This window comes from Heterodontus francisci, chromosome 36 (assembly GCF_036365525.1).
Source record: "Heterodontus francisci isolate sHetFra1 chromosome 36, sHetFra1.hap1, whole genome shotgun sequence".
Lineage (NCBI taxonomy): Eukaryota > Metazoa > Chordata > Chondrichthyes > Heterodontiformes > Heterodontidae > Heterodontus > Heterodontus francisci.
In genome coordinates, this window is record NC_090406.1 from 21,800,360 (window position 1) to 21,825,361 (window position 25,002).

The 25,002-nt window shown below is 41.5% G+C and overlaps 1 protein-coding gene across 4 annotated transcripts in view; it reads right to left on the reverse strand.

Annotated features, from left to right (window-relative positions):
* Window positions 1-25,002, reverse strand: part of ap3d1 (adaptor related protein complex 3 subunit delta 1) — a 124,757-nt gene that overhangs the window by 92,041 nt on the left and 7,714 nt on the right. For 3 of the 4 annotated variants that reach the window (XM_068016312.1, XM_068016311.1, XM_068016310.1), the window contains exons 2-3: window positions 2,380-2,475; window positions 1,493-1,573 (exon numbers count right to left, since the gene is read on the reverse strand). In XM_068016312.1, coding sequence (XP_067872413.1) covers window positions 1,493-1,573; window positions 2,380-2,475 — 177 coding nt within the window. Of the gene's footprint in view, window positions 1-206; window positions 273-1,492; window positions 1,574-2,379; window positions 2,476-25,002 lie in introns of those variants that run through there. The other variant, XM_068016313.1, reaches the window with a different exon arrangement.

The following is a 25,002-nucleotide window of genomic DNA, read 5'->3' on the forward strand; positions in this document are numbered from 1 at the left end:
TAAACCTGCTGGCACAAGAACGCAGGCAATGACAGATCAGGCCAATGCACACCATAGGACACCATGATGGATGCTTAATTTAAAATAACTACAACAAAACGCAAAATTGATGAACATTTACAACAGTCCGTTTTTGGTGGGAGTTGCAAGAGACAATGGATGCCAGCTTAATAAACCTCAATTTGGTGGAACAGAGCACCATTTACCTTGATGATGTAAAGAGCTTAATATATGGTGAAAGCCAGGCATGGCATGACAGGAACAGTTACTTTCTGGAAGTAAAGGAAGTGCATATAATAGGTAAGACTTTTAATATATTAGAGATGTGGAGGTAGAGTTGCCAGGAGATTTCACTGGTTTGCATCACAATGTGCCCAAAATTGGCTAAACCAGTGAAAAAGATGACCGAATTTCAAGCACAAATTGGAGTTTCTGAAATCTTACATGTTGGTTTAAAACAAAATACTAACGCACTCGAAGCCAAGCCCTGCCCACAAAACTAGCCACACCCATAATTAATGAACATGACAAACATCTGCTAATTGTGCTTGTCTGTGGCCCTTCAAAGAGGGTCTTATAATTAAGCTTTTTTGTCACAAGGACATGAATAGGCATCTTCTAAAAGCTTTTGAATACTGAAAAGTATTTAAATTTACCAATGAACTATTATACATCAATGAAACTAGAAACATGTATAGCTTTTTAAAATCAATTATTTAAAATCAGGTTACCCATGGGTAGATGACACCTTTTTAAAATGCCTCTTTGTGATATACCCATTTTTCAGCTGTAATGATAAAACTGCACAACGTTACCATGAAACACATCAAGAAATAATTTTTTTCCCTTGCATTAAAATGTTACGAACAATTACATTCCAAAAGGCTGTCTAATTGAGCTGGTTCATGGAAGATTTTATGCTCGTTTAAACAAATACGTTTGAGCAGAAACTTGAACTATAACTTCGCTTGGAACAACTAGCTCCACTTTGAGCTCATGTGCACCTGGATTGCTGATTGTGCTCACAGTGGAAACAGTAACTCGTGCAGTTATGTCAATCTCAAAAGCTTAACCATAATTATGAGGCCAACACCAAAGCTTTACAAGCAGATTTAGCAGCAGAAACATCCTACAGAACGCTTCCAAATAGGAACGCAACATCTGTATCACTACCACTAACAGATGGGGAACAAATCAAATTTTGGCTTTCGCGAATATGGAACTGGCAGTGAACTTTTCGAACTATCTCGCAAAGATTTTTCCCCACAGAACAATGAGACATGAGGGGAAAGGAAAAGTTAAAATAAATATGGCATGGTACATAAATTTCGCTATTTGCCAATATTTGTAAACCTCAAGCTGAATTTCCAACAGATAAAAACATGCTAGTATAATATTCTGGTAGTTCATAGTTGGCTAATTGGCAAGAGAACTGCAATTTACATCAATAAACTACATATGTACTGCATTCATAGAAAAAAGGCACTTCTACCTTGAATGTAAACTTAGATGAACTCATTACTTCTATAATGTTGAAGGCAGCCCAGCTGATGTCATAACCCAGCATCTGCAACTGTTGTGGAGAAAATAATTATTTATTTATTTATTTTTTTTTTTAAGTACTTTACCTAACTTAAAAAGTAATAATTAATCAAAACAATGAAAACCTCCAAGAAGGAAACCCACAAGGGATTAGTTTCAATACATTTTATTTTTTAAGATTCCCCACAGAATTCTTCTTTTGAAAAAGTAAAACTAAACTAAACAATAGCCAGCTAAAAAGGCTCCTCTCCAGAATTCCGGCTCGCACAATGATGCAATTCTATTATACGTTTCATGTTGGTCTCAGTTTTGCACCAAAGTTAAACTTGTTCAGTGTAAATCAGGTGTCAAGGCCTGAATTGACTCCAGAGCAAAAACAGACTGAAACTCCCATATCCAGGATGCATCAATCTGCTTCATTGTCACATTAGAGCCCTAACTAGATCATGGTGCATTTATGCTATAATTAGTGATGCTACAAAGCAAAATTCCCAACATTTCATGAAAGCAAAATACGACAGAATGTGCTTTAGCAATATTTAGCACTTGAGGAGTGGGGAATGGGCGAGGTGGGGGTGAAGACAACAATTTCAATTACTTGATCATGTTAATCACGTCAAGAAGGCTGCAGGAATTGAATAATGCACAAAACATAAAACAGCAATGATATAGTAATCTTAGAAACTGCACACAAATACAACACTTTACCAAAAGGACATGATTTATTCCAGTTGTATTAAATTTAACTAAATACATACATATACACACTGCCACAATCTCAGTACAATTTATTTTATTTGGGTAGGACATTTCTCAAATTTGATATGCTGTACTTACATATGCAAGCTTGATGACTGCATTGGCCTTGACTGCAATATTGTCCTGCTTCAGCTCCTGTTTTATTTCATCAATGCACTGTGAAATGTATTTGGCCTGAAAACAATTAAGAAATATCAGCAACCACATTGAGCAGTTAGGCAAAATTGTTACAGGACAGTATTTCGAAAATTAAACAGGAAAAGTTATCTACTTTGATTCTTTTATTTTAAGTGAGCACATTATAAAGTGACTCACTTGCATCAGCTAACAGCATGTGACAAAAACCATCCAAAACTGCTTGTGCAATGTAAGTGCACAACTAAACAGCCCAAGTGCCTCCTCTGAAAAGGAATAGGAGCCCAAATAGGTATTAAAAAAACACTGAATTATAAGGGCAAGTGTGATTAAATAACTGATATGTGGCTGCCACTGGTTATTAAAATCACCGTCATAATGTTTAGTCGACGACACCCAGCTCTTCCACTGTTCCTAAATTATCAGACTGTTTGTCTAACATCCCGTACTGGATGAGCAGAAATTTCCCTAACTAAATACTGGGAAGACCAAAGCCTTTGACTTTGGTCCTGCTTTAAATGCCACTCCTTAGCTCCTGACTCCATCCCTCTCCCTGGCAACTGTCTGAGGCGGAGCCAGGCTGTTCGCAACCTTGGTGTGACATTTGACTGGGATAAGCTTCTGACAACATATCTGCGCCATCACTAAAGTTGCCTATTTGCAGCTCTAAAATCACCCAACTGTCCCTCCCTCAAGTTACCCTCATTGGTGGCTGTGCTTTCCGCTGCCTAGGCTGAGTTCTGGAATTCCCTCAATAAACTTCTCAACCTCTCTCTCCTCCTTCAACACACTCCTTAAAATCTAACTCTTTGACCAAGCTTGTGGTCATCTGCCCTTATATTGCCCAATGTGCCTTGGTGTCCAATTTTGCTTCATAATGCTCCTGCAAAGTGTGTTATGAGGTTTTATTACATTAAAGGTGCTATATAAATACAAGTTGTTGCTCTTGTTGTTAATCTTTAAATGGTGCATCTTGGACTATTAATCCAAGGTTACTGGATTTCTGCAGCCCATGTTCCAGACCCAACACTACTGTCACTACACAAGGCTGTCCAGTTTCATAGCTGTGATGACAATAATATAATTGGGAAACATGTTATATAAAAGGCAAATCATTAACATTTACTGTACATTATGTCCACAAGTGCAATATAATTCAAAACTTAATTGGAAACCTGCTTAGTCAAAAAAGGCACATTATTTGAAACAAGCATCCCAGCCTATCAATGTCTTTAGTGGATTGAAATATAGATTTAGGGTTGTAATGCTTCCTCTTTTGATTTCAGCTGAAACAAGAGAAGTCACAGGATGAGGAGACAAACTAATGTGTGCTTTGCTGGCTTTTGCCATATGGTCAAACTTGTCAGTCACATATCCATCATCCTGGGGATAAATGAAGAGTGGATTATGTCCAGGAGGCTGGGGGATAGTGAGTTATGACAAGAATTCAGAGACACTAGAACATGGGAGATTTCTTACTTGGCCTTTGGTTTATTTCATATTGTGTTGTTGAAAGCTGGTTAAATTGGGGGGGGGGGGGGGGGGGGGGAGAGGAGAAAGGAGAGACAGAGCCTTTAGGAAATGTTTAGGATAAACTCGACAGTATGCCAAGCCAACTCAAAATTGCGTGTTCCCATACTGGGACAGTTTCAGACTGGAATGGCAAGTGAGACATGAAGGTTTTCCTTCCCAAGACTGTACCAGTCAATTCAGAGATTTGTAAAGCAAGTTGAGTAAATATCTAAAGGTGCAGTCTCATTTTTATTAATATCCCCATTTATGAAGAACACTCAATTGATGAAAATTGACTGAAAGCCATTCTGTGCATTTATAGACTTGACGTAAAATAAATCAATACCTTAGTTAACAATTGGTCTCATCTCACTGGAGTGCTCATCAACCCCAGTTTGAAAGACAATACATTCACCAAGCAGCATGAAGATCACTGTATCCAGTACACAGAGAGATGCTTTATTCTTATGGCCCAAGGCCATATGATCCTTTAGCTAGATATCAGGCAATAAACTCTTTCGGTCAGAGTGGATCCAAGGTCTGCGTCAAAACGTCAGTGTCGTTTACGGCACAGAAGGCGGCCATTCGCCCTTTGAGTCTGTCACTCTCGCTAGAGCAATCCATTCAGTCCCATTCCTCTGCCCTATCTCTGCTGGCCTGCCATTTTATTTCCTTCAAGTGACTATCCATTTCCTTTTGAAACCACTGACTGTCCCCACTTCCAGAACCCTTGTAGGCAGAGAGTTCCAAGTCATTACCACTCATTCGTAAAAAAGTTCTTCCTCATATTCCCCCTGCATCTCTTGCCAAGTCCTCAGAATAGAATCATTTACGGCACAGAAAGAGGCTATTCGACCCATCCAGTCCATGCCAGCTCCCCACAGAGCTATTCAGTCAGTCCCCCCACCCCCACACAATCCCTGTAGCCCTGCAAGTTTATTTCCTTTAAGTGGCCATCCAATTTCCTTTTGAAGTAATTAGCCCTTGTACCATCAGTGAATGGCAACAGTTTTTCCCTCGTCTTCCCTACCCAAACCTGTCATAATCTTGTACATCTCTACTAAAATGTCCTCTCAATCTCCTTTGCTCCAAGGACAGCAATCCTAGCTTCTCCAACCTAACCTTGCAGCTAAAAATCCCTCTTTCTTGGAGCCATTCTGGTAAATCTCCTCTGCACCCTCTCAAGGACCCTTACATCCTTCCCAGAACTGGATGGAACACTGAGTGTGGCCGAACCAGAGCTTTATGAAGGTTCAACACAACTCAATACCTCTATTTATGAAAGTCAAGATCCCATATGCTTTGATAACCACTCTCTCAATATGCCCTGCCACCTTCAAATAGCTATGCACATGCACCCCCGACTGTTGTCCCTGCACGCTCTTCAACATGTGCCATTAAGTCTACACTGTCTCTCACTAGCCCTTCTGCCGAAACACAACACCTCACACTTTGTATTAAATTCCATTTGCCACTGGCCTGCCTATTAGGCTAGCTTATGTGAACAACGACGTTGAAGCCAGACACCATCTAGTGCAGACCCAAAATTTCCAACGGTTACCATGAAGATCATTTCGATTCGGCAGCTTGAAAATATTCCATTTGGGAAGTATATTAAAAAGTAAAATCACATTTCAACTGCAGGAACAGCAACAAACCATTTTAATGGTTGGGCGTGATTTAATTGGGAGCTGGCAATTGAGATAGCGGAGCTCAATGCACTCAGGTCAGTACAACTGTGTGTGGGGGGTGGGGGTGGGGCGAAGATTTCAGCAACACAGAAGGATGGGAGCCGATAACGCCTGCATCACCTGACTCCATATATGTTTAAGAAAAACTTACTTGGAGGGCATCTGCTGCTGATCCATCAGTTTTTAACCAGAAAAATGGACACTCACAGGTGGTTGTAAAAATGGCTTTGGGGTCCCATCTATTCAAAGAGGATTTGACCCTCATTAGTGCAAATACATGAGGCTCCTGCACGAATCAGATGGGAGCCTCAGGTACCAGGTCCTTAACGCAGCCACGGGGCTGAGAGAGAGAACACTAAAAGTTTTGATTTTAAACACTAGTTTATGCGAGATAGAGGGAGTTAGGATCATCCAGACTCAAAATAAACTCCCATCCAATATGTGTTTAGATTTGAGGGAAAATCTATTGTAGGACCTTCAGGAGTATTAGTTCAGTTAAATTGTTGCCAGCAAAAGGAACGCTACAGAGAAGGAAAAAATGCCCAATGGATAAATGATAGGAGATAGACAAATTCGTATAAACAAGCAACGACATTGAAGTATTCTGTCATTCAAGTTTGCAATGATTTTGAGTACAAGTCCTGATTTAAATACATATAAAGTTAAGATGATTGTATTGTAAAAATTATTGGGGCTGAAAGTTGCCAAGTCCCCAGGGCCTGATATTCTACATCCCAGAGTGTGGAAAAAGAGGTAGCTATGGAGATGGTGGATGCATTGATCATGTTCCAAAATTCTATAGATTCCTCCAGATTGGAAGGTCGCAAATGTCACCCCACTATTTAAGAAGGGAGGGAGACAGAAAACAGGGAATCACAGACCTGTTAGCCTTCCATCAGTTGTTGAGAAAATGCAAGAACCTATTCTAAAGGATGTGATAAATGGACACTTGGAGAATAATGATCTGATTGGGCATAGTCAACATGGATTTATGAATGGGAAATCATGTTTGACAAACCCTTTTTTGTTTTTTTGAGGATGTTACTAACAGAATTGATAAAGGGGAGTCGGTGGGTGCGGTATAATCGGATTTCCGGAAGGCTTCTGATCAAATCCTCCATAGTGAGCAAAATTAAAGCACATGGGATAAGAGGTAATATACTGGCATGGATTAAGATTGGTTAACATGCAGAAAGCGGAGTGTAGGAATAAAAGGGTAATTCTCGCGTTGGCAGGCTATGACTAATGAGGTACTGCAGGGATCAGTGCTTGGGTCCCAGCTGTTCACAATATATATCAATGATTTGGATGTGGGGACCAAATGTAGTATTTCCAAGTTCGTGGATGACACAGACCTAGGTGAAATGGGTGTTGTGAGGAAGAGGCAAAGCAGCTTTGAGGGAATTTGGACAGACTTGGTGAGTGGGCAAGAACGTGGCAGATGGAATATAATGTGGAAAAATGTGAGGTATCCACTTTGGTAGGAGGAACAGGTGGAGTATTTCTTAAATGGTAAGAGATTAGAAAGTGTAGATGTACAAAGGGACCTGGGTGTCCTGGTCAACAAGTCACTGAAAGCTAAGATGCAAGTGGAGCAAGCAAGGCTAATGGTATGTTACCCTTTATTGCAAGAGAATGAGAGTACTGGAGTAGTAAAGTCTTGCTTCAATTGTATAGAACTTTGATTAGACCGCACCTGGAGTACTGTGTGCAGTTTTGGTCCCCTTACCTTAGGAAGGATATTATTGCCATAGAGGGAGCGCAACGAAGGTTCACCAGACTTGTTCCTGGGATGGCGGGACTGTCCTATGAAGACAAATTGTGGAAACTGGGCCTGTATTCTCTGGAGTTTCGAAGAATGAGAGGTGATTTCATTGAAACCTACAAAATACTTGAAGGGATAGACAGGGTAGATGCAGCGAAGATGTTTCCCCTGGTTGGAGTGTGTAGAACCAGGGGGAAGCCACTTAGGACAGAGCTGAGGAGAAATTTCTTTACTCAGAGGGTTGTGAATCTTTGGGAATTCTCTACCCCAGAGGCCTGTGGAAGCTCAATCATTGAATATGTTTAAAGCAGAGATTGACAGATTTCTAAATACAAAATGACAAAAGGAGATAGGAGGATAGTGTCGGAAAAAGGCATTTAAAGTAGATGATCAGCCATGATCATACTGAATGGCGGGGCAGATTCAATGGGCTGAATGGCCTACTCTTGCGCCTATGCTCCTAAATAGAAAGTTTTGATAACATTAAATACTGTAGTAAGGATTGGTGACAAATAAAAATTATAATTTTAACCCAAGTTCTGTAATATTCCTTGATATTATCTGTTCAAAACCCATACTTTGAGCAGATGTGCACAGAGGAAGAACTGCAACTCTACATTTTTAATGGAAAGATTTACCTATGCTTTTTTTTTGAGAGGAGCAAATTCATTTAATACCATGGGTAAGGAAAATATTACTTCTACTTATTTTCCTGGAATCAATTTTTTAAAAAGTTCAACCATGGAGAGATCTCTTAAAACTTCCTTTCCAAATCTTTTCAGTGGAAGAGGTGCATGCACGCACTCATTTCTAGACCCAACCACCACTCCTATAATTCAGTCACTGATATTAGGGGGAATCTGTTAATGTGTATTAAATGCATTTACATCCTACATGTACATACAAATGCTGGTTTGGTTTAAGGTACTTTAATATGGATACTCCATGCAATTAAATAAAAGAATACTTCAGATTCTGGGAATCTGAAATAAAAACAGAAACTGCTGGAAATACTCAGCAGGTCTGGCAGCATCTGTGGGGAGAGAATCAGAGTTAACATTTCAGGTCTGTGACCTTTCATCAGAACTGGCAAAGGTTAGTCAAGAATTGGGTTTTAAGCAGGTGAGGGGGGAGCGGTTGGTGGGCATCAGAACTAAAGAGAATGTGAGTGATAGGGCAGGAGAGATTCAATAACAAAGCTGTCCTGGGACAAAGGCAAAGAGTGTGTTAATGCTTGCGGCAAAAGACAAAGCATTGTTCCACTGGGCTAATGCGTTGTCTTTCACCACATGCATTAACACACTTTGCATTTGTCCCAGGACAGCTTTGTTATTTAATCTCTCCTGCCCTATCACTCACATTCTCTTTTGTTCTGATGCCCACCAACCACCCCTTGCCCCCCCAATCCCCTTCACTTGCTTAAAACTTAATTATTTTTTAACCTTTCCCAGTTCTGAAGGTCACAGACCTGAAACACTAACACTGCTCTGTCTCCACAGATGCTGCCAGACCTGAATATTTCCAGCATTTCCTGTTTTTACTACAAGCATTTATTGGACTGCATACTTATAATTTCAGAGCTTTATGTAGTTAAATAAGCCAATTAAATTCCATAAAGTTGCATTTTTCCCCCAACGACTGTACATCCCCAGAAACTAAACTACACAGTATTTTAGTCTAAATTTTGGACAGCATTGGTCTTGGACAAGTATTATAGGTTACTCCAACAAATAACTAACTTGATTACTTCATGGTTCCACTGATTTCCTTGAGGGTGGTCCAAGAGGTCTGTAGGTCATGTGAACTTAGAGGAATGGGTTCCAGACTGCCTCGTGGATCATGTTCCAGGTGGAGTCCATGCATTACACTTGCCAACTAGCAGACATCCCACAGATACTGCATTCATATTTGTGGGTTATTTTCAACCACAATGTGGTAACGGTACACCGGCTTGCAGTTATCAGTGATAGCTGGTTAGTAATGACTGTTATACAAATGGGGGTAGGGAGTTGCTCACTGTTCAGTAGGTCCTGCAAGCACAGGATCAGATCATAGGGTCTACAAGCCTGTTCGCTTTTCTGTGCATCTAGATTGCAGCCAACAATGGCTCTAAAAGTGCAGGACGCCCTTATGCTCTCAGGCAATCCATTGTTCATTCCTCAGTAGTAAGTATGGACTAATTGTGCAGTTCAGTAGGTTCTATGTATTATCTTGTTATTTTTATTCTACATTCTGCTGCAAGTGATATATCTGATGGCCTGCTTCTACACTGCTCATTTTCCTTCCCAGGTCTCACTCCAAGGTTCTTGTAAGGCTTTCTGCGCTGCTCTTTGATTTGAAATAACCATGCAACAGCTGGAACAGGTAATATCCCAACCCCATTACATATTTAAAATCATTTTGGTAACCTCTGATCCAGCCAAACCAAGGGTCCATCAAATCAGCCCCTTCCCCCAACAGCATACTCTTCTTGACTACCCCAATGCACCCTTCTGTAAGCTCTGTGAGACAATCGGTTTGATAGCATTCATCCAAAACTGAAGCTCTTATATATTCACTGCATCAAGCAATGCAAACAAGAACACAGCTGAAACATTTACCTATAACAAAAGAATTTGTCCTTGCAAGGCATAATTACAACTGCGCTCTCCAGCAAGGAGCAGCTTCAGTTATCTGCAAAATTAGGCATTAGACACTTGAAATACATAACTGAATAGAAAGTAAGTTGCCAAGAAAATCCAGAACCACTAATTTAACAATTGCAGAGACAAGGTTAGGGTTGTTTAGATAATACTCAAAGTCACTTAATTCAAATGGTTTCACAGTAAACTCCCAATTTGATGGGTTATTTACACTGCTAAATTAAAATTGGCCAATTAATTTAGTGCAAAATCCGTCTTTGAATTTAGATTTCTCAAATGAATAGTCAGTGCCAAAGTTGGCTATAAATCTTACCTTACACTTGTCTGCATATTGTTAAAGAAAAAGAAAGGCTTAAATTGATACAGCACCTTGCACGACCACAGGATGCCCCAAAGCACTTTACAGACCATCGAGTACTTTTGAAGTGTAGTCACTGTTGTAATGCAGGAAACATAGCAGCCAGTTTGCACACAGCAAGCTCCCACAAACAGCAATGTGATAATGACCCACATAATCTGTTTCTGAGATGTTAACTGAGGGATAAATATTGGCCAGGACACTGTGAATAACTCCCCTGCTCTTCCTTGAATAGTGCCATTGGATCTTTTACATCCACTTGAGAGCAGATGGGGACTTCAGGTTATTGTCTCAACCAAAAAATAGCACCTCCGACAGTGCAACACTCCCTCGGTGCTGCACTGGAGTGTCAGCCTTGTTTTTTGTGCTCAAGTCCTGGTGTGCCATTTGAACCCACAACCTTCTGACTCGGGGGCTACCAACTGGGCCACAGCTGACATGGTTAAGAATATGCATTAAAAAAAATAAGCTGGTTAACTTATTTCATGATACTAAAACCAAATATGAATACAGCACAAGTGCTTAGAAACTGTTAAATCAAGTTGAGAATGTTGTGTTTAAATATTAGCTCCAATATTTGGAGTAACTCCAATGATCAGAATGTTATGACATCACAGACGATACATTAAAGTTAAAATATTCTGTATTAAAGACTGCTCTCTCTTCCCATCTACACAACATATACCTCGTTACCTTATATTCAACACCCTCAGAATAGGGCTCTACAAGATTTTGGGAAAAACTGGTTGTCCTACGAAGTTCCTCAGTCTCATTCACTCCTTCCATGACAACATGCAATGCACAGTTTGATGGCTCCACTTACAACAGTTTTGGAGTGAAGAATGGAGCGAAACAGGGTTGAGTTCTTGCCCTCACTCTGACATCATCATCACCATGCTCCTGACCTTTGCCTTCCCTGCAGATATGGAAGGAGTCTACTTGCACACTAGGTCAGATGCTAAGTGCCACAATCTATCAAGGCTGAAAGAGAAGACAAAAACTCATTGTGTCTGCATCAGAGAATTCCTCAATGCTGATTATGCTGCACTAGTTGCTCATATGGAAACTCAGCTACAAAGACTCATGGACTGTCTCTCCCATGCCTGCAACTTGTTCTCCTTGAAAACTGTCAAGATGACCGCGGTCATGGAACAAAGTGTTGCATTTCCACCCCGATCACACTAAACACGCCCCCCCCCCCACCTCCGACTGTAAGTGGTTAGCAAATTCTGCTACCTTGGGTCCACGGCGACACATTGTGTCTCTTGATGCAGAGCCCAATACACCCATAGGGAAAGCATTGGCCAACTCTCAAAACGCCATGAGTTAACACCAAGCTGACCTTTAGGACCAAGCTGATGGTTTATAAAGGCAGCGTTCTCAGCACCTTGCGAGATGGCTGTGAAACATGGGCAACTTACAGCTACCAGGAAAAAGCTCAATAATTTCCATCTTCGCTGTCTGCGCCGCATTATGTGTATATCATGGGAAGGCAAAAATCACAAATGCGGCAGTCCTCTCAAAGGCAGAGCTGCCAAGTGTGCTGACACTAATCAAACAGAGGAGGCTCCGGTGGATCAGACACATCAGCAGGATGGAAGACGGTTGTGTACCCAAGGACCTTCTGTATGGTGAGGTAGCAGGGCCAGACGACCGGTGGGGCACCCAAAGCTCTGCTTCAAGAATGCTTGCAAGCATGATATGAAGGCCTTAAATGTTGACTATTGCACCTGGGAGTCACTAGCTGGGGAAAGGGGGAAATAGGAACACATCCTGTGGACTGGTATGCACTACCACAATGGCCAATTACGACAGCAGCTTGGCGACAGACACCAATGTCAAAAACAACTAACAGTGTCATTTGGCAGCTTCTCATGTAGCACTTGTGGCAAAACCTGCATCTCAAGGACTGACCTTCACAGCCATCAAATGTGCACCAAGGGAAGACACCCCTCCTAAATGGATTGCTTGCTGCGTGTCAATCATCTTGACTAGACAGAAAGCTGCCAACCATGAATACCAATGATCGGAATGTTGGTGACATCATCCACACGAAACAGTGAAGATAAAATATTCTGTATTATTTAGGACTACCCTCTCTTCACATATACACAAACTATTTCAGAGACAATGCTGAGCACAATCAATTCTAACAGTGTGCTGCAAATGTTATCCCACAGCAAACTGTATATTTGCAACTATCAAATAGATCAATTGTGGATAGCACGTATAGAGGAGTGGTCACACCGCAGGCTCAAACCCCACAGGCAGGAGGGGAATGGTTGACCACCAGGCAATGCAGGAGGATTAGGTAGGCAGTTCAGGAATTTCCTGTGGCTATTCCCCTGCAAAACAGGTATACTGCTTTGGATACTGTTGGGGGAAATGGCCTCTCAGGGGCAAGCAGCAACAGCCCAATTCGCTGCACCACGGTTGGCTCTGCTGCACAGGGGAGGAGTAAAAAGTGTGGGAATGCAATAGTTATAGCGAATTCAATTGTAAGGGGAATAGAGAGGCATTTCTGTGGCTGCAAACGAGACTCCAAAATGGTATGTTGCCTCCCTTGTGCTAGGGTCAAGGATGCCTCAGAGCGGTTACAGGACATTCTGAAGGGAAGGGTGAACAGCCAGTGGTCATGGTACACATGGGTAAAAAAAAAAAGGATGGAGGTCCTAAAAGCAGAATATAGGGAGCTAGGAAGTTGAAAACTAGGACCTCAAAAAGGTAGTGATCTCAGGATTACTACCAGTGCCAAGTACTAGTCAGAGTAGAAATAGCAGGATATATCGGATGAATACTTGGCTGAAGAGAAGGTGTGAGGGGGAGGGTTTTAGATTCCTGGAGCATTGGGACCAGTTCTGGGGGAGGTGGGACCAGTACAAACTGGACGGGTTACACCTGGGCAGGACCGGGACTGATGTCCTAGAGGGAGTATTTGCTAAGTGGCGGGGGAGGATTTAAACTAAAATGACAGGGGGATGGGAACTTGTGCAAGGAGTCAGAGGAGGGGGAATCAAAGACAAGAACAAAAGACAGTAAGGGGAAAAAGAAAAGTGATAGGTAGAGAAATCAAGGGCCAGAGAGAAAAATAGTGGGAAGGGGCCAAATAATGTTAATAAGACAAGCCTTCAGGCTTTGTGCCTTAATGCACGGAGCATTCGCAATAAAGTGGATGAATTAATCGGGCAAAAAGATGTAAACTGGTATGATATAGTCGGGATTACGGAGACATGGCTGCAAGGTGACCAGGGATGGGAATTGAATATCCAGGGATAGTCAGTATTTAGGAAGGAAAGACAAAAAGCAAAAGGCAGTGGAGTTGCATTGCTGGTTAAAGAGGAAATGAACGCAATAATGAGGAAAGATATTAGATCTGACGATGTGGAATCTGTATGGGTAGAGCTGAGAAACACTAAGGGGCAAAAAACGTTAGTGGGGGTTGTATATAGACCCCCAAACTGTAGTGGTGATGTTGGGAATGGCATTAAACAGGAAATTAGAGACGCATGTGATAAAGGAACATCTGTAATTATGGGTGACCTTGATCTGCATATAGATTGGGCAAATCAAATTAGTCACAATACCGTAGAGGAGGAATTCTTGGAGTGCATACGGAATGGTTTTCTGGACCAATACGTTGAGGAACCATCGAAAGAACAGGCCATATAATAAAAGCAAAATACTGCAGATGCTGGAAATCTGAAATAAAAACAAGAAATGCTGGAAATATTCAGCAGGGTCTGGCAGCATCTGTGGAGAGAGAAGCAGAGTTAAAGCTTCAGGTCAGTGACCCTTCTTCAGAACTGATAGTCGAGAGTTCTGAAGACGGGTCACTGACCTGAAACGTTAACTCTACTTCTCTCTCCACAGATGCTGTCAGAACTGTCGAATAGTTCCAGCATTTCTTGTTTTTATATATTATATTAGAGAACAGGCCATCCTAGACTGGGTATTGTGTAATGAGAAGGGAATAAGTGACAATCTAGTTGTGCGAGACCCCTTGGGGATGAGCGACCATATGATAGAATTCTTCATCAAGATGGAGGGCAACGTAGTTGATTCTGAGACAAGGGTTCTGAATCTTAGTAAAGGAAACTACGAAGGTATGATGCGCAAGTTTTCCATGACGGATAGGGAAACATTACTTAAAAGGGATGACTGTGGATAGGCAATGGCAAACATTTAAAGAGCGCATGGATGAACTGCAACAATTGTTTATCCCTGTCTGGCACAAAAGTAAAATGGGAAAGGTAGCCAAACCATGGCTTACAAGGGAAATTAGAGATAGCATTAGATCCAAGGAAGAGGCATATAAATTTGCGAAGAAAAACAGACCTGAGGATTGGGAGCAGTTTAGAATTCAGCAAAGGAGGACCAAGGGATTGATTAAGAAGGGGAAAATAGAGTACGAGAGCAAGCTTGCAGGGAACATAAAAACAGACTGTAAAAGTTTCTATAGGTATGTGAAGAGAAAAAGATTGGTGAAGACAAATGTAGGTCCCTTACAGTCAGAAACAGGGGAATTTATTATGGGGAATAAAGAAATGGCTGACCAACTAAATGCATACTTTGGTTCTGTCTTCACAAAGGAGGATACAAATATCATACCAGAAATGTTGGGGAACACAGGGCTTAGTGAGAGAGAGGAACTGAAAGAAATCAGTATTAGTAGAGAAACGGTGTTGGGAAAATTGATGGGATTGAAGGCCAATAAATCCCCAGGGCCTGATGGTATGCATCCCAGAGCACTTAAGGAAGTGGCCCTAGAAATAGTGGATGCATTGGTGGTCATCTTCCAAGATTCTATAGACGCTGGAACAGTTCCTACAGATTGGAGGGTAGCTATTGTAACCCCACTATTTAAAAAGGGAGGTAGAGAGAAAGCAGGGATTATAGACCAGTCAGCCTGACGTCAGTAGTGGGGAAAATTCTAGAGGCCATTATCAAAGATTTTATAGCAGAGCACTTGGAAAACAATGGTAGAATCAGGCAGAGTCAGCATGGATTTACGAAAGGAAAATCATGCTTGACAAATCTACTAGAATTCTTCGAGGATGTAACTAGTAGAGTTGATGAGGGGCAGCCAGTGGACGTTCAGAAGGCTTTCAACAAAGTCCCACATAAGAGAGAAGCATGTAAAATTAAAGCACATGGGATTGGGGGTAGTGTATTGCGAAGGATAGAAAACTGGTTGGCGGACAGGAAACAAAGAGTAGGGATAAATGGGTCTTTTTCCGAATGGCAGGCAGTGACTAGTGGGGTACCGCAGGGATCAGTGCCAGGACCCCAGCTATTCACAATATACATTCATGATTTAGATGAGGGAACTAAATGTAATATCTCCAAATTTGCAGATGTCACAAAACTGGGTGGGAGGGTGAGTTGCGAAGAGGATGCAGAGAGGCTTCAGAGTGATTTGGACAAGTTGAGTGAGTGGGCTAATGCATGGCAGATGCAGTATAATGTGGATAAATGTGAGGTTATCCACTTTGGTAGCAAAAACAGGAAGGCAGATTATCTGAACGGCTATAAACGGAGAGAGGGGACTATGCAGCGAGACCTGGGTGATCTCGTACACCAGTTGCTGAAGGCAAGCATGCAGATGCAACAGGCGGTAAAAAAGGCAAATGATATGTTGGCCTTGACAGCGACAGGATTAGAATACAGGAGCAGGGATGCCTTGCTGCAATTATACAGGGCCTTGGTGAGGCCACACCCAGAATGTGTGCAGTTTTGGTTTCCTTATCTGAGGAAGGATGTTCTTGCTATAGAGGGAGTGTAGCGAAGGTTTACCAGACTGATTCCTGGGATGGTGGGACTGATATACGAGGAGAGATTCAGTCGGTTAAGATTATATTCGCTGGCGTTCAGGAGAGTGAGGGGAATCTCATAGAAACCTATAAAATTCTAACAGGACTTGACAGGGTAGATGTAGGAAGGATGTTCCCGATGGTGGGGGGAGTCCAGAAACAGGGGTCATAGTCTAAGGGTATGGGGTAAACCTTTCAGGACTGAGATGAGGAGAAATTTCTTCACCCAGAGAGTGGTGAGCCTGTGGAATTCGCTACCACAGAAAGCAAGTGAGGCCAAAACATTGTATGTTTTCAAGAAGGAGTTAGATATAGCTTTTGGGGGGAAAGGGATCAAAGGGTATAAGGCGAAAGCGGGAAGAGGCTACTGAGTTGAATGATCAGCCATGATCATAAATGAATGGCGCAACAGGCTCCAAGGGCCGAATGCTGCTCCTATTTTCTATGCTTGTAAGGACAAGTAACATGGAAATACTAACATATGAAAAGGAGAGAGAAGACCAGAAATGCCATCAAACCTGCATCACCCAGAAAATGCAACAAACTCATGTACCACCAACCTACTCCCAAGCCACAATTTCCTGAGAACAAAAAAAAGAAAAATATACTGTTATCCTATTCTGGAAATGTTCTGGAAAATTCCAACTCCTTAATTTCAGCTCAGTAAGGCAATCAAGCTAGCTCCAAGACTGCTTGTAAACATACTTTATGTACTACAACAAACAATTCTCTGCTCAGGAACCTTGTAACCTTACCTTTTGAAGGACTACAATTGTTCACTGCACTGCACATTGGTCTGTTGGAGAACAATGAATGTTTTCTGCACTGAAGTTAAATTTTCACCTACAGAACTCCCTACCAACAGCACTGCAGGTATACCTACATCACATGGACTGCTCACCACTACCTTCTCAAGGGCAATTAGGGATGGGCAGTAAATGCTGGCAATGCCCACATCCCACTAATGAATAATGAAAAAATTTGTTACTCCCCCCATTCTAAAATTTCTAGTCTCAAAAAATGCATCAAATCAGAATGGATGCAATCATATTCAAAAACCTCAAATCATACATCTTCCAAACCTGTATTCTCCAAAGTAAATTAACTCTTGGAGCTGACATGGTAACTGAGACTAGGTGTTATGATTGCGCTCTTCTGAAACCTATTCCTCAGTACTTGCAGGAACCAAAATTGAACACAGAACTCCAGAGCACTACTTGTTTTGTACTTGATGGTACGCGCAATGTAACAAATCCCATTACCTTTCTACACAAGCATCACACAGCTTAAGCGCCTTTTAAAGAGTTATCAATGGTCAACCTGATCAACGTCCTTGATCTTTTGTTTTTCATTAGTTACTCCCAGCACATCATCTTGATCAATCATCTTTAGTCAGTAACCAGTGTAAGACAAATATGCTCGAGTTTCCTCACCCCAAAAGTATAAGACTGCATTTGTCCACATTCAAAGGCACCAGATATACTGAAGCCCATTTAATGTGTCTAAATAAGCCTACAACCTACTGGTTTGGTCTTAATCACTAAACCCCATTTACATATTTGTGTAGAGCAAATTTAAGAATGGTTTCATTAATATCCTCATCGAAACCATATGTAAATCATGAACAGCAATGATACCACTACAGAAGCTTATAGAATGCAACTCAAACATTTTATGGAGCTTTCATATATTTATGTTGGTGGATAGTCAAACAGGAAGCCAACTTTCAAAATTAAGCGACAATTTTACTTCAAATCTCTCACAACCACCACTGTTAAAGAAAATTGATACTACACTATCAGCATGAGCCAAGACAACAAAACAGCTCATGTTGCAGTTGAATGGAAGTGTAACTATGGCATTTCAATCCTTGTGAAATCCAGAGGCCTACTGTGAGCAACCCATGATATCTTGTTAAATGGAAGGTAGATCACATTTCAGACAGTTATTACAACTCAAACCATGGCAATATAGTTAACATCCCAAAATTCAGAAAGCATGTGATTATGAAAAACAGGGTCATGTTCTTTTAATTGTGTTACTGAAGTTAACACATACTCTTTATTGGGCTACAGCAGACATACTAATTTATAAATTTCATAATACTTGCAGATATATGTGCATAGAGAGTCACGTATAATTAGGAAACTCTAGACATAAGGATGGCACTACTCGGTGGCAGAGCCAAGTGCTACCAGCTTAAAAAGACTCTCGATTGGGTATGGGGCTGAGACACACAATGGATATCGCATTCAGGAAGCTGGAAGTACTGGCAGATGATCAGCAAACCACACCTATTCAGCAGTCAGCTCCAGGTTTCTTAATCCATATAGTGCCCAGTAATGTACAGACGTGGAGAACATTTAAGAGCAAGTATTTAATAGTTAAACAATTCACCACTTAAAAGAGCCAAACATCCGAGGAATATGCAAACTTCCTGTGATTTATCGCTCTGAACCCTACTGCTCAAATTGGTTCACTACAATGTCCTGTACCAGCATCAATCCAGCCTTAATTCTTCCAGAAACTCAAAGCAGCACTTCAGTGGCAACATTTCAATAAGAACACTGAAGAAAATGAAGACAACGATTGAACATTTCCAAACTGATATTTCACCCTAATTAACTACACAATGATATTTACTTGTTTTACCTCGATAAACAATGTGCAACAGCGCTGTAGTAGTGCAAGATGCACAGTGGAATGCATTAACAGAAGCCAATTGCATTGCGTTGAAGCAGCATTTAAGATTGCCCTGAAGAACTGATCTTTTTTTTTATTCATTCATGGGATGTGGGCATCGCTGGTCAAGCCAGCATTTATTGCCCATCCCTAATTGCCCTTGAGGTGGTCGTGGTGAGCTGCCTTCTTGAACTGCTGCAGTCCATGTGAGGTAGGTACACCCACAGTCCTGGAGGGAGTTCCAGGATTTTGACCCAGCACCAGTGAAGGAACAGCAATATAGTTCCAAGTCAGGATGGTTTGTGACTTGGAGGAGAACTTGCAGGTGGTGTTCCCATGCATTTGCTTGTCCTTCTAGTTGGTAGAGGTCACAGGTTTGGAAGGTGCTGTCTAAGGAGCCTTGGTGCGTTTTTGCAGTGCATTTTGTAGATGGTGCACACTGCTGCCACTGTGCATCGGTGGTGGAGGGAGTGAATGTTTGTGGATGAGGTGCCAATCAAGTGGGCTGCTTTATCCTGGATGGTGTCGAGCTTCTTGAATGTTGTTGGAGCTGCACCCATCCAGGCAAGTGGAGAGTATTCCATCACACTCCTGACTTGCGCCTTGTAGATGGTGGACAGGCTTTGGGGAGTCAGGAAGTGAGTTACTCACCGCAGGATTCCTAGCCTCTGACCTGCTCTTGTAGCCACAGTATTTAAATGGCTACTCCAGTTGAGTTTCTGGCCAATGGTAGCCCCTAGGATGTTGATAGTGGGGGATTCAGTAATGGTAATGCCGTTGAATGTCTAGGGGAGATGGTTAGATTCTCTCTTGTTGGAGATGGTCATTGCCTGGCACTTATGTGGCACAAATGTTACTTGCCACTGATCAGCCCAAGCCTGGACATTGTCCAAGTCTTGCTGCATTTCTACACTGACTGCTTCAGTATCTGAGGAGTCACGAATGGTGAACATTGTGCAATCATCAGCGAACATCCCCACTTCTGACCTTATGATAGAAGGAAGGTCATTGATGAAGCAGCTGAAGATGGTTGGGCTGAGGACACTAGCCTGAGGAACTCCTGCAGTGATGTCCTGGAGCTCAGATGATTGACCTCCAACAACCACAACCATCTTCCTTTGCGCTAGGTATGACTCCAACCAGCGGAGTGTTTCCCCCCCGATTCCCAATGACCTCAGTTTTGCTAGGGCTCCTTGATACCATACTCGGTCAAATGCTGCCTTGATGTCATGGGCAGTCACTCTCACCTCATCTCTTGAGTTCAGCTCTTTTGTCCATGTTTGAACCAAGGCTGTAATGAGGTCAGGAGCTGAGTGGCCCTGGCGGAACCCAAGCTGAGCGTCACTGAGCAGGTTATTGCTAAGCAAGTGCCGCTTGATGGCACTGTTGATGACACCTTCCATCACTTTACTGATGATTGAGAGTAGGCTGATGGGGCGGTAATTGGCTGGGTTGGACTGTCCTGCTTTTTCTGTACAGGACATACCTGGGCAATTTTCTACATTGCTGGGTAGTTGCCAGCGTTGTAGCTGTACTGGAACAGCTTGGTTTGGATTGCAACAAGTTCTGGAGCACAGGTCTTCAGTACTATTGCCGGAATATGGTCAGGGCCCATAGCCTTTGCAGTATCCAGTGCCTTCAGTCGTTTCTTGATATCACACGGAGTGAATCAAATTGGCTGAAGACTGGCATCTTTGATGCTGGGGACTTCAGGAGGAGGCCAAGATGAATCATCAACTCGGCACTTCTGGCTGAAGATGGTTGCAAGTGCTTCTGCCTTATCTTTCGCACTGATGTGCTGGGCTCCCCCATCATCGAAGATGGGGATATTTGTGGAGCCACCTCCTTCAGTTAGTTGTTCAATTGTCCACCACAATTCACAGCTGGATGTGGCAGGACTGTAGAGCTTAGATCTGATCCGTTGGTTGGTGGGATCGCATAGCTCTGTCTATCGCATGCTGCTTATGCAGTTTGGCATGCAAGTAGTCCTGTGCTGTCGCTTCACCGGGTTGACTCCTCATTTTGAGGTATACCTGGTGCTGCTCCTGGCACGCCCTCCTGCACTGTTCATTGAACCAGGGTTGGTCTCCTGGCTTGATGGAGATGGTAGATTGGGGGATATGCCGGGCCATGAGGTTACAGATTGTGGTTGAGTATAATTCTATTGCTGCTGATGGCCCACAGCGCCACATGGATGCCCAGTTTTGCATTGCTAGATCTGTTCGAAATCTATCCCATTTAGAATGGTGGTAGTGCCACACAACACGATGGAGGGTATCCTCAATGTGAAGGCAGGACAATGTCCCAAGAACTGTGTGGTGGTCACTCCTACCAATACAGTCATGGACAGATGCAGGCAGATTGGTGAGGACGAGGTAAAGTATGTTTTTCCCTGACCACCTGCCACATACCCAGTCTAGCAACTATGTCCTTTAGGACTCGGCTAGCTCGGTCAATAATGGTGCTACCGAGGCACTCTTGATGATGGACATGGAAGTCCCCCACCCAGAGTAGATTCTGTGCCCTTGCCACCCTCAGTGCTTCCTCCAAATGCTGTTCAACATGGAGTACTGACTCATCAGCTGAGGGAGGACGGTAGGTGGTAATCAGCAAAAGGTTTCCTTGTCCATGTTTGACCTGATACCATGAGACTTCACGGGGTCCAGAGTCGATGTTGAGGACTCCCAGGGCAACTCCCTCCTGAATGTATACCACTGTGCTGCCACCTCTGCTGGGTCTGTCCTGCCAGTGGGACAGGACATACCCAGGGATGGTGTTGGCAGTGTCTGGAACATTGTTGGACTAAATAGAATCCAAAAGAGAGCTCAAATCTTCCACTGAAACTTTATATTGACTTTTCCTTATTTTCACCGAGCATTGGAAACCAGCTGCTGCAGATAACAAAATACGTAAGCAAGCAAACTCTAAGTAGCTTTTCTTGCGCTACTGAAATTCTACTTTTGATACTACACTTCAATTTGAAAAAAAATTGCTTCTTGCAGATAAGTTAAAAATTGAACAATGGAAATTTATCAAAATTGAATTCTTGGAATAAGATATACAACTATTTTAATTCAAGTCCCTATTTTGTCAGGGCTCTTTAAAAAAAACTTCTGCAAGGACACTGACAAACTTACTACCTAAAGGTAGGTTGCAAACTGATTCAGTTCACAACTGCAACATTTAAAAAAGAAATTGTGCTGAGACAAGGAGAAAGACTTCAACAGGTTTTCACAAATTAAAATAATTCTATGTTACAAGTTTGAGAACAAAATATTTGATTTCCACCCCCGAGATACTGAAAGTTATGACAATGCAAATTCATTTTTTGCTTCAATGTAATTTGAAAATCCAAACAAAATTCCTCTACACCTAATGCAAAAATAGGAATCAGATTTGGTAATGTGGGTTTTAAAAAAAAAGTCTCCATTAGAATTCTTCAATTTTTTTTTTTTAAACTGGGTACATGGTTAATCTCGACTAGACCTTCAGTTGCTTTCTTCCCATCCAGTTAAGAAGGCTCCATTGCACAGCTCCGTCAAGAACAAACCAACTAACCCATGTTGATTGCAGCTTTGCAGAGCCTTTTCACTAATTTTCTCTTTTGGAAGCTCGGTTTGTGCTGATAATGTACCGTTTGAATGACTTGTGGCCTATATAACAAAAGCAGCAATATGTCACAGTACGACGGCATGCCTGTTCACCCTAATCATACCCCAATGATAGGATTCTGATCATTACTATGTCATCAAGGCGTCACTGAGCAGAGACAGGGAACCTCCCATATATCAGTTTGGGAATTTGGCCAAGTGTTGCCCAATTCAAAGCAGTGAAAAAGAAAACAGTGCTACCAAACAGGCAGGAATCCAATTTCCTCAGATGAGGTCAGAAGGTTTTCTCCAGACCTATTATTCTGCCACTTATGTTTTTACAGCTTTAGGATGAAAATTAATTTCCTTAGCCAATGCACAAGTTTATAAAAGACCATTTTTTATTTGAATATTAACAGACCTCGTGTGCCAGAAAGATAAAGAAAAAGGATCAATGGTTCTTGGATTAACCAGAAGTTACTGCCTTAACAGACACATGTAGGAGCCACACTACTTCCCAAGTCAGAATTCGATGCAAGAAAGTCACTGACTACGCTGTTGCAGATTAAAAAAATTACCACAAAGATATCTGCCGCACTTGGCACTAAAATGTCAATGTGCCATCATTCACCACTGATGCACCTCAAATTATTCAACAGCATTTTCAACATAAACTCAATATTAAGCAAAACACTAAAGGTGAAAGATTTTGCATCCAATTGGGTCAGGTTGAAATTATTGCTTAGCAAACTACAGTTTAATACTGGGCTCAACTTCAAACAGAAATTTCCCAAGCACAGAATAGTTGACAACATGCAACAGAATATGGCTCAATTCATGAAGCCCACAGAAAGGAGAACCTCTTTCCTTTTTAAGACAAAAGGGTATTGGAATCCCTATAATTTGAATAGGCTTCCAATATATTTTATGCTATTTGGTTTTGCATTTGAATTTGTCAATTTTTATCTTCCACTGCCAATTTTTGCTATGATGGATTGGCATAGCATGAATTTAAAATAGAAAAAAAGAGTCAGCAGTAAAGCAATTAAATGATAAAATGTCAAATGGATTTTACCAAGATGTCTGAAACTTAGAATAAAACAAGCCTGTTTGGGGGGGGGGGGGAGAAATGAAACACAGGGTTAATAATTTTAAATGTGCACTGTCGGGAGATTGGAGGCCAACAACGCACCTCAGTGAAAACAGGGTAATGGGAAGAGTTTTGGAAGAACTTGAAGTTTTCAGAGGCCAGTAATTGATGTGAAAGGTGACTAAATTATGAAAGAGGGTTTCATTAGCAAGTGGAGAGAGTTTGGCAGAGGTTATGGAGGTGGAAATAGGTGGTATTTGTGATGAAGCTGATATGGGATCAGAAGTTCAGCTCAACTAGTGCACACAGAGGCAAAGCGGACAGAAGCCATCTTATAAAACAAACGCACAAAAAGAGAAAGCCAAATCATTTCTTGCTTATTTCAGTAGCACTCCTCAAAAAAAAATACAAACAGCTACCAATCTGGAAAAGATTCAGTTAAAAGAAATTAGGGATCGCCTATTTTCCCATTAAATAATTTCATTAAGCCACTATTTCTAATAACTTGATCTTAGCTTTGACAACTCAAAATTAACTGTAAAACAAATTTTTCAAGACCATTTGTTTTTTCAACTTTTTGTTTTATAACTAGTGGGCACTATTGAAACCAGTTTAATTTGAAGTTGTATCTAGCTCTCAACTTCCAAAACTTGGTTCATAATTTATTAGTTCAAAAAAAGTGGGCTCCAATCATATTGCAAGACAGACTTGTCCTTCTCCCTCAGAAACCCTTCACAATAGCGAAAAGAAAATAGATAACATAGCTATAGATTGGTAAGTCAGAATAAACACAAAGTACAAAATTGCGACAGTGTTGTTTTCTTTACCATTATAATTACCAGTCCCACAGATCAGATTGGTTAACTTGTCACAAATACAGTAGAGTATGCACAAATGGGTCCACGCAGATCAAAATTCCAGCTAGAAAATTTACCAGTTAATAGACACTTAAGAATTATATCTTTCTATTGCATTAGTTTTTTTGCACACAATGCACAACAGTAACTTTTCTTATTTTTCCCCTCAAAACATCGACATCTGAGTGTATGAATTTCAATCATGATTGTGTGGGTCTTATTGAATTTAATCTTCTGCCCTTCACTAGTGTAACTACCATTGCAATGGAAGGCAGCAGTAATTGAGATATTACAAGTTTTTCCTCATGATGTAGATTCTAAGTTTTTAACAGCTTTTATCATAGATTTTTGTAAAAAGGAATGAAATTCAAAGCTACCAGCACTTAACGGGTCATCTGTGATGGATGGATCAATATTATTTCACATCATAATGAAGCAATATTAAAATAGACTGTACTTAAGAGTCTGTAGCGTGTCAGCTTTGTAGCCACTTCAATAAATTTCTCGACTGTATTTTAGGGGAAATCTGAGTTGATTTTGCTGGATGCCTTGAAATACAGGCAAATCAG